This window comes from Pseudopipra pipra, chromosome 1, assembly GCF_036250125.1.
Source record: "Pseudopipra pipra isolate bDixPip1 chromosome 1, bDixPip1.hap1, whole genome shotgun sequence".
Lineage (NCBI taxonomy): Eukaryota > Metazoa > Chordata > Aves > Passeriformes > Pipridae > Pseudopipra > Pseudopipra pipra.
This window is the reverse complement of record NC_087549.1, coordinates 16,510,673-16,525,094: the sequence shown is the minus strand read 5'-3', so window position 1 is coordinate 16,525,094 and position 14,422 is coordinate 16,510,673. Positions and strand designations below refer to the sequence as shown.

Genomic DNA, 14,422 nt, shown 5'->3' with positions numbered 1-14,422 from the left:
ACTTCTTTGTAGCTAGAAATAATACTCCTCAAACCCTGTTCTGCCTCAGTAAACTTTGCAAGATATACGCTTTTTCAACATTTTATGTTGACAGTATTATGTCATTCTAGAAAAGGAGGGGCTAAAACTCCTCTCAGTTGCTCGCAGTAGCTGATGTTTTTTTCTTTACCAAACCCAACCAAACATACAAAATCCCAACCTAATAAAAAAAAGCAAAAACCCCAAAATACAAAAAACAAACCCCCAGCTCTCTTAATTGTGTCAATATGCAATTATTTTATATGATTTTATTTTGCTATAAATAGCCACTACTTTCCCTTTAAAATATCTAATATCCATTTCAAACTACTCATTAGATAAAAGCCATAAAGGCACAGAGTAGCAAATCCCAAATATCCACAATGAAAGCTAAATAGCTAATCAGAGGAAAAAAAATCTAAAAAAAAAAAAATATAATTGTAATTCATTTTATTATAGTGTTTCATACACTGGATTTCATACATTTGCTTGAGTTGAATCTAAGCAAATACAACAAGCATATTTTTCTTTTTTTTTTAATACATATCTTTCTAGGTTAAAAAAAACAACAACAACAAGTAAACAAAAAACCAAACAACAAAAACCCACTTTAATGACAGTTCTATTAAAGGATACCTGAATGAGATCCTGAGAGAGAGGATAACAAAGATGACTGTAGAGTTGGGCCATCATATACTTCAACCACATCATGGAGTGACGTCTGGAAAAACACAAACTGGCCAAAAACAACTGACCAAATAGAAAGGAAAAGAAGCAAGAGGCATCAATAGCCAAGAAAAAAAACAAAACCAAAACCAAAGCCAAACACAGAGAACAGATTGAGAAAGGGAAAAAAAAACCAGACCAAAATATACATTAATATATTGTTTTAAAAATTATTAAATCAGCAGTACTTGTGCTGAATATTAATTATTTTCCATACCATTACAGCAGTAAAAGGATAAAACTATATATAAAAGAGACAATGGAGGTACACAAGCCATACATGTACATATAATTGTTAAAAGATTCTAATAATAAGGGAACAAAACGATTTTGCTCCTGTTGAATATATCTTCGCATTCTGTGCTCTCCCCCATCCAATACATCTAAATTCTCAGTGCAATGTTCTTTATAATCCAGGCATATTATTATATGTTGTGCATTTTTAATTACTTTGTTGCTAAGCCTATGTAATTTTTACTTACCCTAGAAAGTTTAATTTTTCTTAAGAATATTAACATTCAATGCATTTTTACCTTTGTGAAATAAACGAGTAACTGATTCAAGGTAACAAACACTTTTCAGAACATACCTATTGAATGACAAATAATACTATTTTTAAAGTGACAGTAATAAAACAACTTGATTCAAGACTTATTTTTGCACTTAAGTTCAAAGGTTTGTGCAGCACATTCACATCACAGGTGTTTTCATTTTCAGTATAAGTAAACAGTGAAAAGAAAAAGAATTGCTTGGGTTAGTTCTGACCCCAGTACTTCGAAAACATTTATATCTACATCACTGGCAATGGAGGGGAAAATTTTTTAAGGACTATACATGTCTAAAGGTGGAAGCAGTGAGATAGTTTAGGTACAGGAACACCTATAAAGAATCAGTTTTGGTTCATTATCCAGGTTAGACATTTTGGGATAAATATTTCAATGCCTTGCTACTAGATTATATTTGTTTGCCAAAACTTCTACAATGTCTTCATCTGGTATATTTAATTATAAAAGATGAAGCTATCAATTACAATTCTTTCAATTTATACACCCTTAAACCTTTAAAACCAGTATATTAAAACTGTATTGCCTTCAAATTGCTGACTTTTCATTTGGGGGGGGGGGGTTTCCACTAATTTTTTTAAAAAGGCAGTTCCAATTTCCTAACTCATCATCTTATTACATACTCTTTTCAATTTTTAAAAGAAAACCTAGAAAACCTCTTTTTGAAGAAAAAGACTGGACGTTACATTTGTAAAAGGTTTCAACAAAAGTGTTTCTGAGACACTTTGGAAGATTTTTGTGCATTTTTAACAGGAACCGAAAGTAAGATATCAAATTATATTCCTTATTTTTTCTCCAATCTCCAGAAAATTAATAATTGATGTTTTTAATAGCTCTGCTTGTTTTCAAAATAATATTTAGCTGGATTCAGGTCTTCTCCTTGGTGTTGCTAAAGACAACTAACAAAATTTTTAATCCAGCCAAGCATTTCTCTCAGATTTTTACTTGTTTCAAATCTTATTTTCATACTCAATGAATTCCATTTTGCCATTGAACCAAGTAAAGTTCCTTGAGACATCCATTGTTGTTTCCCATTTTGAATCAAGTTTCAAAATTACAGAAAATTCAGGCAAGTGCTGAGGTACACATAACGAGCACATGTAACTGTTATCAAGGGTTGTATCCTGGGAAAACTGTAAAAATAGAACTGATAAGCTACATTTGTATTTTAATGAATTATTATAAAATATTTACACAGCAATTATACCATATAGTGAGTCAAATTCAAAGGCTATGTTTGATAAGTATTTCAAGACTGTTTTTGCTTCCAGCTTTGCCTTGCAGCTTTTACTATCTAAAAGTATAACACTGAGGAAAGTGAATTAACACGTTACTTAAAACTGTGGTAACTGTTTTTTCAATATCAGTTGTGCATTTCTTGATAAAATACAGAAAAAAATATGAGAAAGTTTCAACTCTAGATGGGTTTCGGCTTTCCTAACCCCACCTTTTTAAGCATTTTTATTTCTCCCAGGACATGGGACCTTGCTTCAACCTCTTAAACACTTTTTCTTTTTTTGCTTACCTATGATTTTTTTTCTTTTTTTGCTACCTTTCCCACCTTTGCTTGATATCCTGATCATTGGGATAGACCATTCATGATCTTAAAGTGGTGATCCCTGAAAATTAACTGTATTTCCTGGACTTCTCATCTTTTCAGGGCCTTATATAGTCAGATTCTTCCAAAAGAGATCCCTGAATTCCTTTCATTTCTGACCCAGTAAGTAATTAAACTCAACTCAAAATTCAAATCTTTACAGATAGAATATAATCCTCATTAACACTGGTACTGATCAAGTAATATATACCTGGGTAAAATATATTTATTTTTATATATTAGGCCAGCTATTGTTTCTAAAGAAATACTCTGATTAATTTACATGGATATCAATAGAATTAGATCATAATATAATTCTTCACCTTGAGGTTCCTATTTTTAGGGATATTTTGTATGCCTAATCATTTATTGAATTCAGAAAGCTCTAGTGTAAAATCAAGTACAATTACTGATGTAATTCACTTGCCTTTAAGATAATACCAGAAGAACTAACACGGATTAAACATTGTTATTACATAAACTGAAATATGCATTTTGTACAAGCCCTCCTGGTGAAGCTCCTGATATTTGCTTCAAGGCTGAATCAGCATTTATAATGACATTTATATTAATAACTCTTTTCTACTATGTCTAAAATAGGTTTCTTCTAACTGTAAATAAAAATTAAAGGTGTTCAGGTGTCTAACAGTTGTGATATACACATAGGTCTAATTATAGAGCTAGAGGACTTCCTCAGAATTTGAAGTTACTCTGCAGAAGCTAACTTCTCACAGTTTCAAACATAATTTCTGTCATCAATATAAATAACCTTTACAAATGAGAGTTTTGTTCACAACAGCATGAAAACTTTATTTCACAGTAAAAAAAAACCCAACATCTGCCTCTACTGATAGCTCCATCAGCTCCACTGATGATACCCTCTCTTTGCTTATGACTTAGCTGTGATTTTTTTTTTCTATGAAGTCCTATAAAGGAATTAGAATACCATATTTAATTCTTTCTTTTGAGAAAAAAAAAGAGGAAAAAATCCACGTTTTTGAGAAGCTCTGCCCTTCTTTAAAAACCAGGGAAAGTGAAATCTCTCATTAGAGAAATGGTCTCTATGGTGATAACAAGTACACACTAAGAAAGAAGAAATGCACACTAAGAAAGAAGAAAATTTCCCACGCATCTTAACTCCCAAGCCCCGAGACCCCATTCACTGTTTTAAGTGGTGGATCATGGTCAGTCAGCTAAATGAAAAACAACAATGGAGAAAATCTATGCTTTAAATAAGCAGGATTCAGGCAAAACTACAGGAAGCAGGAAACTGCTGTGTGACGTTCTCTCTCAATGAGAAAGACTCAGCAAGTCTTTATGGCTGATCATATTGGTGTCATTAATCAAATGATCACCAGATAGGAGAAACTCTTGTGCCTATTCTCATAAGACAGACACGAATTCTTCATAAAATCAGACACCTGCATTAAGATTTGACTACACTAGTATGATGACAATCACTTTTAACCAGCTATCTTGCAGAGTATTTAAGTATTTAGCTTCATAACAAGCAGCAGATAAGAAAAAATGTATGAAGTTTTATTTTGTGTTTAGGATGAACTTCAATACACTGTGGTGTATTGAACTAGCAATTCAAATGATGGACTGACTCAATATTTTAAAATTAAATTATATTCACATAGACACCAAATAAACTGATATTCACCCCCTTCTGCCTGAGAAAAATGACCAGTTAGACTGCAAGATAATTTGAATATATGTTGGGCTTTTTGAAGAGAAATTGTTCAGTAATCCCTGAGAAGGTTTTTGAAGGAAAATACTGAAAGATGACGTCCTAAAGAGATGATTTTACAGAATCCATACATGGGAATATTGCTTTTGGTGAGGAAATGTCAATAAATTTTGACCATCTCACATAAAAGAATCAGAAGATCTGATCTGATTTTGTTCTGTTCAGTGGAACACTTCAGCTTGACATAACACCGAGTATGTCTGAGTTAGCAATGTTACTGTCATAATTGAGTTTCTAAATGAAAATAGTAGCAGAGGTGTCATTTTTTTGAATGTTTCTCCTGTTACACTTTCAAACATTTGGTTGTCTGCCAGTTACTGTTAATACATTCAGTTTACTCTGTGTCTGTAACAGTAATCTTTAGTGATATCTGTTAGATTTCTCTGTAATGGCTGACAGTTTTTAGCATATGCTGTAACAGGAAAAATATTAATTGCTGATGAATACAAAGTAGAGTCCCTGCTGATAGTATTCTGTTGGGTAAATCTCATTTCATTTCAAAGCAAATAACAGAATATAACAGTTGCCTAGTGCTCCTGAACTTGGAAAAAGTAAAAATTAATTCTAGCAGTATAACACTCTTGAGTGCACTGCAGACTAGATGTCAAAATAAGGTTAGTGCTGGGTTTATGTGTAAACCATTAGAATGGGTATTTTTACTGACAGGAGTAAGGATAGAGAAGTGCTGAGTGACTGAGCAATGAAAATTAATGGAATTGATATATTAATGTTACAAAAACTAATCAGATATAAAAATAAGGAGAAAAAAATTATAAAACTGAAAATGAAAGGATACTAAAGCTGTCAAAAGGTAAAAGGAACACACACACACACACATACATATAACACACATAAATACATATTTATATACATTTTCTATAGCTACTGAACTACAGACAGAATAATAATATGGCCAAAAGAGGGAAAAGAGAGCACTTGTGAAAGCCAGCAAAGAGTACAGAAGAAAAATAAATTAAAAACCAAGATATAAGCATATACACTAAAAAGAAAAAAATGTGACACTACTACCTATATGATGAAGATTATATTTTTTTCTAATAAATGTGGTGTGATGGCAAGCTTTTGAATTCTTTATGGTGTATCTTTTTTTTTCCATTTAGATCATAACACCATATTTAAAGAGAAAAAGGCCTCTGTTCCTGTGAAACTTGCTTAAGATTTACTTTTGTAATTTTTTTTTATTTTTGAAAGAATGTCAGTCTCAAAGTTATGTGTGAAATATGTACCTTTCCTCTCATATATTGCCATTGTATTTCTAAACCAGGGAAAGGGGGCTGAAGTGAAAGTACAGCTGAAGTAGGACAGTTTGACAAAAAATATAGATGGCTATAGGCAATAATTATCTTCTGTTTAATGGACTGAGAATTAGTTAAGGGACCCAGATCATTGACTAGAGTGAGAACTAGAAATTTAATCTGAATAACAGTTGCACAGAGAGGCCTACTGATAAGTTAGGCAACATATTGTTTGATGTAAAAGTACACTAGTTTCAAAATATCCTACAGAAACACTGTAATGAATAGATGTGCAGACATTTTCCTGTATTATTTCAGTCCAACGTGTAATCTTTCTTAACAGCAGTTTTTGATGACTAGTAGTGTTTTTATTAGGTATTTTTCTGGTATATAACACAACACAAATCTATGATAATGCCTCCCAGATCCATCAGTGATTAATGCTATAATCCTAGCTAAAAGAAGAATGAGAGAATTCCGTTTCATATCTACTTTGCACAGACTGTGTTTTCTGAGGTTGTTTTACCAAGCCAGTAGGCAAAGCTGCAGGGTTTAGCTGTCTGTGACATCGGATAAATTATTGCTACTCATACTAAGTGACCTTGCAAGATTACTGATCAGGTCCTTAACTAGCATGGGTTTACCTTTCTAAGTATATTGGCCAAAATCACTATGATTTGTTATCAGTTAGAAATCTTTTCTTTTCTATTTACATGGAGTTACATTACATGACATCATTTAGGACACAAGTTAGATTTTTTATATTAAGGAAATAATACATATGCTAACTATTAAAAGAATATAATTCCAAAATTTCTAAAAAGTGCTTTAGCAAATGATATTTAAAAGAAAATAAAAGTACGTGATTTAGGAAATCTAGGGGAAAAACAGTAGGCATTAATAGTTTTTTTCATGCAGAGACCTACTCATGGATATGTGTCAGAAATTGTGATTTTCAATTATTCTTAAATTATTTTTAAGAAATGCTAGTAACAGTTAAAAAATATTTTGATGGCATTAAGTTATCAAATAAGTAAAAGAAAGAACTGAAAAGTTACAGAAAGACAGTATGGTAATGAATGACTAGTGGTTAAATATTATATGAAATTTATTGTAAAGTACTGCAAATGAGGAAAAAATAAACCTACTTTATCTTCACAATGATGGGCTTTGAATTAGCTATTAACCACCTAGAACTGACATCTTGAGGTTATAACAGGTAATTCCTGTGAAACATCAGTTCAGTGCTCAGTAGCGACAGAAAGGGAATAAAATATTAGCAATTATCAAGAAAAGAAAAGAAAACAACAAGCAATTATAAGACAAACATAAATATCCAGGGTTCAGGGGACTAGACATTTTGGTCTGCCCTCTGTAAAAACATGAGTGAAATTAGAAAATACATAGAGAAATATGAGCAGGATAATAACAACTATGTAATTGTCTGTTTTGCATCATGACTAGATTTGAATTCTTCATTCTGAAAATAAGATTATGATAGGAATCTATGAAATCATGAGATGTATGGAGAAACTGAATAGGGTATTATTTTTACAGTCCTTTCAAGTATAAAAACTGAAGACCATCAAGTGAAAAAAGACAACAGCACATTTTAAACTGGGAACACTTCTTTATACAAAACATTATTGCAGAGTGACAGTGCTTGCTATAGGATGTCATAAATGCTAAACTTAAATGGACTGAAAAAGCAATTTTGTAAATTAAATGAAGAACACATGGAGTACTAAAACCAAAGGTATTACATACAGATCAAAAACTCCTTCAGTTACAGATCAGTGCAGACTGAGAAAGTACTTCTGAGAACCATCAGTAAGCATTGTCCTAAGATTGTATTTTACCTGGATTGACACATTTATTGCTGCTGGAAGGACACTGTTGGGCAGACACTTGTTTTCTGACTTGGTATTATGATGATTTTTATGGTCTGGGTCTATGGATTCAGAATTTGTATTTATGAAGACTGGAAAGTCTTGATTTAAATACCTTAAGTGATGGAACTGTAGTCTCTATTTAGGCAAATTATTCCATCGTTCAGTACCTTTACTGCCCTAATTCTTTCCCCTCTATAAATTCATCATTTGTTTAGGTCTAAATTTTAACCAGTATGCACCTGAATAAATCTTCATTCTTCATGACTTTAATATGAATACTGATTTATTCAGACTTCAGCTGTGATAATAATTTCAAACAGTAGTTTCTAATGTAGGTAACTATAAGCATTTTTTTTAAGAAATACTATTTTATAAAGGTATCGAGTTTCAAAATGTGAAATTATTTCAGTTTTATTATACATAGCATAGTACATTATTTTATTGAAGCAGAAAGGAGTATGCACTCAACCAAAAAGAATAGAATCAAAGATGTTTATGCTCCACTTGATATTAACTCATTATATATGCACATTACAATCACATATGTTGCAGATAGCATAACATCATTTCATATTTGACTATGCTGTTGATTTCTTGGTTGTTTTCGTCAAACCAGTCCTTGCTCTTCTTGAGGGAGAACCCTAAGTATTCTTCAGAGGATTGCAGGATGCTGTTTTTAATATGGTGCCAGATTGTTTCAGAAGAGGAATCTGCAGAAACTGTGGGAATGTTTTCAAGCCTAGTTTGAAGGTTTGCCTGGAAACTGTCTCTTACTGTGGCTGATTGGAGATTGTTAACCTGGAGTCTTCTCCTTGGGATGCTGCCCCTTTTTGGTTTGAATTTGAGCTTGAAATTGAGTTTACAGCGCACAAGTCGATGGTCTGTTTGGCATTCTGCGCTGGGCATAGGACTCCCTGAAACAACATCTCAGCCTCGGCCATATTGATCACCACAACTGGTCCACTCTGGCCTCAAATCGGGAGGCCTTGAGACACACCATCTATAACGCTGCTGTCTCCTTTGAGAACACACGCAGGATCACCCTCGAGGAAAAAAGGCAACGCAGAAAGAACCGTGTCTTGCAGAATACACCATCTAAGGAGTCCTTCTGCTGTGCCTTTTGCAATCGGATATGTCTGTCACGTATTGGCCTCATAAGCCACCAGCGTGCCTGTAGGAAATGTGGATAGAGCCTTCCCAAATCTTCGTTCGCGAAGCCCAGCCATGATGATGATGCTATTGATAGGCTTAATTTTCTCAAATAGTATTACAAAATGCAGAAGGCTTTGATCTTAGTAACTGGCAATTTACAAACATTAAAAATGGATACCTGATCGAAGACATTAAAGTATATTACCTCGGATACATATAATTACACTCTGAACTGTTTTCTCAGCCAGAAGGTTGAATCTCTTTCAATCACTTTTCTCTTAGCAAGAAATTATCTTTCATTGCAGGTAGATGAGATGATTTCATATGTTTCAGAACTATTAGCTAACAGTTTATTAGAACTGTGAAACTTTAAAATAAATAAAAATTGTCCCTAGCTGCTAATTTGGAATTAACTGTTTTGTAGAGCTTTCTATTTAAGCTCCTGTCTTCAAATCTGCTCTGAGGGGAATAGCAAGGGGGATAAAGTTATGTATTGACTTCTCTGAAAGTCCATTGATGAGCAGCACAGTAGGTGAGAAAATAAATTTTTGAAAGTATCATTAATTCCATTTTTTATTACTTAAATTAAAGATAAGATTTTAAAGAGCATAGCAATTTTTCTACCTTAGTAAATTGCATTAAATTTTACCAAATGATAGAAAAGTGTATCTACCATCTCCATTTAATTTTTATTAGCATGCAAACCCTGTATCACACTATGATACATCATGGGTAACAACTCAATGGTACATCAGTTGCAAGAAAATGGTAATACTTAAAAGGGGATGTGTGGGACTGTAAAGAGATTCTCAGTGCTTATTTCTGGGTTTCATGCATATTCCTGGTGTAACATAAAACATAGGATTTGCATTTTACTTCAGGTTTACAAAGTACCTTTTTGTACTTGACTGTTTAAGTGCTACTCCAATCAATTTTCATAGTGTTTCTTTGAGGTTAATGATATTATTCTGTCTTACAAATGAATAGACAGAGATACAGAGAAGTCATTTAATTTAAAGTCTCACATCCTCTGAACGTTAAAGCTCCTTTCCTTCCCAAACCATTTCATGACTCTATGATTCCTTGATAAGTAAGAGACTACATGATTATCTACAAATACAGATGTATGTACAGACTCAGAATCACTGATGGAAGTGGGGCAATCACATAGACAAAAATAGTGGAATGGATTTACCAACACTGCTGAAGAGTCTTCAGCCACCTTCATAAACAGTAACTGGTACATCAAGGGAGGCACTTCTTCATTTAGACTAGGACTTCTTCCACATGATATTTGGCCAAAGAAAGTCATTCTCCAATTTGTCTGTTAGCTAAACTGTTATCAACAATTAACATTAATGCCGTAAAGTTTTTTGTTAGCATTATTGTATTTTTCTGATATCTATTTATTTTTTTAATTGCTACGAGGAATTCATAATAATATGGTTGAGAAAAAGTGTAGTAGACTCAGTTTTATCACTGAGTATAGAATTTACCACTTTTAGTAGGGTACTAATAATATTAGTCTAATACTTAAGTGGCCTTATTTTGAAAACTAAAGTTAAAAATGGATGAAATGAGATTAGAACAAGTCCTCATGTTAAATATAAATCTTTTTAATTTATTGGTTTTTTTAATTTTAAATTTTAAAATTTATCATTTTAAAAAAAAAGTTAATACAATTATCTTTGGAGGTATAATGGCCACAAAATAACTATCAAATACATTATGAACATGACACACTGCTAAATTTAAAAATCAAATAAATAGTTCTATCTAGGGTTTTTTTTATATTAGAAGCAATATTTAAGCATGAGAAAATTTTTAATTATCTCACTCTTATTCAGGTTAATATCTAATTAGATGGATGAAACTATAAAGTACTATTCATAACTGCAGAAACCAAGAAAAATAAAATCTATTCTTCAAACCTCTTCATTATAGTTCTGGCAAAACTTGATTTTTTTAACTCAAGAAAATTATAACAAAAAAAAAATGTAGCAAGGGAACATGAAATGAGATAAAGAGGTATTTAAATAAGGTGCCTAAATTTGAAGGCTGGTCTTCTGTTAATAAATTTGTGGTTAAGTCTCTCTCTAATGCTTATATAGGGACCACAGGGACACTAACCTCTTAAGTAATACACATAATAGAAGGAATGAACAATTTAAAATTTGGAGTAATAGTAAGAAGGACAAGAACAATACAATAATAGAACAATATTAATCCACAAATAAGAAAAAAAAACCTTAATAAGAAACCAGGTTTAATTCAAGCCATTTTATTATTATGTATTAAGAGTTCTAGATTTAATGACAAAGTCACTTTGAAAAAGCTCTGTTTCTTCAATCACCTCTCAGCTAATTTAGAGCTACTAATTAAAAGTACAACAGCTTTCTGTGTATAATAATTATCTTTTATGATCCTACTAGTAAATGTTATTGTTTAGATCAGATGATTAACCTGTTCATTCATCTGAAACAAATTATCACTTCAGTTTATGGAATCGTGGATGAAATTAATATTTGAGCAATTATTTTTTTCTTTTCATTAGTAGACAAACTGAAAAGAACTCCCAGTGGAATATTAAAAACATGAAAAAAATCCTTCATTATCAAAATTATCCTGTGAAAGGAAAAAGTGAAAATATTCCAGTCATTTGATACCAGTAAACAGGAGAAACAGGACTTCATCAATATGATTCCTATGTAGCCACTTATCAGAGTTACCAGTCTGGCAACAAATGTGTTGTAAGTCTGCCTGAGTTTATAACTGAAATGTTAACTCTAAATATAGGGAATGTTTCAAGAGCATAATAAGAAACTTTTTTGTTTGTGGAGAAAATAAATCTTAAATAACAATCAGCTTATCACTTTATTTTAGCAGAGCAACAATGCAGAAGTGATGAAAAATGCATTCTAAATATGATGAGAATGTTATAGTGAGGTCTTTACTATTATTGTAATTATTATTATTACAATAATGTTATTATTGAGGAGTATATTATTGAAATTACATTATTTTCATTATTTTAATTAATACATTATAATAAATAATTTAACAAACAACACATAAATAATAAATAATAATAAAATAATAAATAAATAAAATTATAAGAAATAATTTTAATAATATTAGAAGCTGTAGAAATTCATTACTTTCTTTTGCTTCATCTTTATTACTCTGCATTTATCAAAGTGGTGTGAGTGATAATGGTTTACAATCCTGAGTGTCTAGTGGAAATGGTCTTCATCTACAGTCAACATATTCAAACACCTTGTCTTTCAGCTGAGGATTCTACCACAAATTTCAGTGCAAGAACATATACTGATTATTAAAATTCATAATACTGCTTTGGCTGTGAACCAAACTTAGGTGACTTACATCTTTGAGATTCACTACTACCACCCCACCAAGTGTTAAGTGCACTTCCTGTTTCAGTTCAGAGTCTTTTAAACTACCATTAAAATCAACAAATGATAAAAATTTAGATAACTCCTTCACCTGTGAGAATAAAGAAATTTTATTCTCCTTAGTTACAAGAGAAAGATGCTAAATCTTAGCATGAGCTGAGACTTCAGAGATGTGGCTTTGGACAGTCAGACAGGAAATGAAACTACCAGAGAAATGAAATCGAAAATCTCACTGACATTATGATGTAAAATTAGGTTGCACCTACACATTCCCCCCACACACACCCTCCCCTCCTCAAAAAAGAAACAAAACCAAACCAAAAGGAATATTTTGAGCTTGCAAAAGTCCAACTCCAAGAATACAAAACATCTGATAACCGTAGTAATGTATATCTGCAACATATTCAGGATGTAGTGACAGATGCAATGGAAAACTTAGGCACGAACATTGAAATTGCAAGAAAATTGATTTGTCACACTTTTTAAAGCACAGATTTGGACTTATTTGCAATGCTAACAATATTTTCATTTTATCAATAAGTAAATTAATAAATAAGACTGAACAGAAAAGTTAAGTACCTGTAAAATCAGAACTATAAGACTATCTTTGAGAAAGAGCTTTGCAAGTGAAAGACCATTACCACAAAAGAAAAAAGGAAAGAGAAACAAAGAAAAGAAAAGCCATACTACAGTAATACAAGACACTTGTGTTCCTCTTCCATACCCCAGGCAGCACTACAGGCTTGGGAAGAAGGGCTGGAAAGCTGCCCAGCAGAAAAGGACCTGGGAGTGATAGTCAACAGCCGACAGGACAAGAGGTAACGACCTCAAGTTGTGCCAGGGAAGGTTTAGATTGAACATTAGGAATAATTTCTTCACTGAAAGGGTTGTTAAGCATCAAAACAGGCCGTCCAGGGAAGTGGCAGAATGGCCATCTCTGGAGGTATTTAGAAGAGGTGCAGATGTGGCACTTAAGAACATAGTCTAGTGGTGGATTTGGCAGTGTTAGGTTAATGGTTGGACTCAGTGTCGTTAAGGGTATTTTCCAAACTAAATGATTCTGTGTTTCTATGAAAAAAAGAAGAGAAAAATGGACCAGTAGCATAAGATTGTAAATAAAAATATGCTAGCTTATGTTGGAGGTATATTAAACTTATTTAAGGCTTTAACTGTGAACTTTGATCTTATCTTAAAAATTAATTTTAAAATTAAAATTACTTGGACATGATATACAAAATGAAGACTTGACCTTTTTCTTAAAGAACTGTTTCCTGTACATTACCAGACATTGATCAACAGCAGTTATACAAAATAACCACCAATGTCATCTTACAAAATTTACTCTCTCTATAAAAAAGTATGAAACCTCAATACTTTTAATAACTCTTAACAGTGTATATTAATATGCTGAGGATTTTATTATTCTCTTGATGTTGCTGCTGAAAGTTTAGACAGTTTCTCCAATGGCTTGGAGAAATAAAAGTTTGACTTGGTGATTCAATCATGAGAAACCTCACAAACCCCAGATTTTTTAGATACTTATTTCTGATTGACAATGCAAGTGGGTGTTTACCATCACACATATATTAAAATGACAGGTCTGTGCAGACCTTGGGTATTAAAACAAAAAGCAGAGTAGTCCATTCAATGTTACATTTAATAAGTACACTGTTAGAATGGAATTTCAGGTGTGATAGTCACAACAAGAGAACCACATTACTCAATGACACAATCTTGAACATATTTACAAAATCTGGACAGATGTTGTACAGGTGCCTTATCACAGCAGTGCTCTTGAGTAGGTCTCACCCCATGTCAATAACAAAGTTTGTGTTTGACTTTTTCTTCTCAAGCAACACTCATATAATCAGAGTTAGGCAAGTCTCTTTAGCTGAGCATTGCTTTCAGAGAGGCTTTACCCTTTCACAACATATATGTATATGTACCCATATGTATGTATACAAACTAATTTTCCTGTTCTTCCCATTCCTTCTTTTGCTATTCATCCTTTGTGATCATCAAATGATATGGTCCCCTTCCAGTCTCCTGTCT

The 14,422-nt window shown here is 32.4% G+C and overlaps 1 protein-coding gene across 4 annotated transcripts in view; it reads right to left on the bottom strand.

Annotated features, from left to right (window-relative positions):
• The window catches only part of CSMD3 (CUB and Sushi multiple domains 3), a 605,903-nt gene that overhangs the window by 123,844 nt on the left and 467,637 nt on the right, over window positions 1-14,422 (bottom strand). For all 4 annotated transcript variants that reach the window (XM_064646451.1, XM_064646458.1, XM_064646466.1 and 1 more), the window contains one exon: window positions 655-768. In XM_064646451.1, the coding sequence (XP_064502521.1) occupies window positions 655-768 (114 nt within the window). The remainder of the gene's footprint in view (window positions 1-654; window positions 769-14,422) is intronic.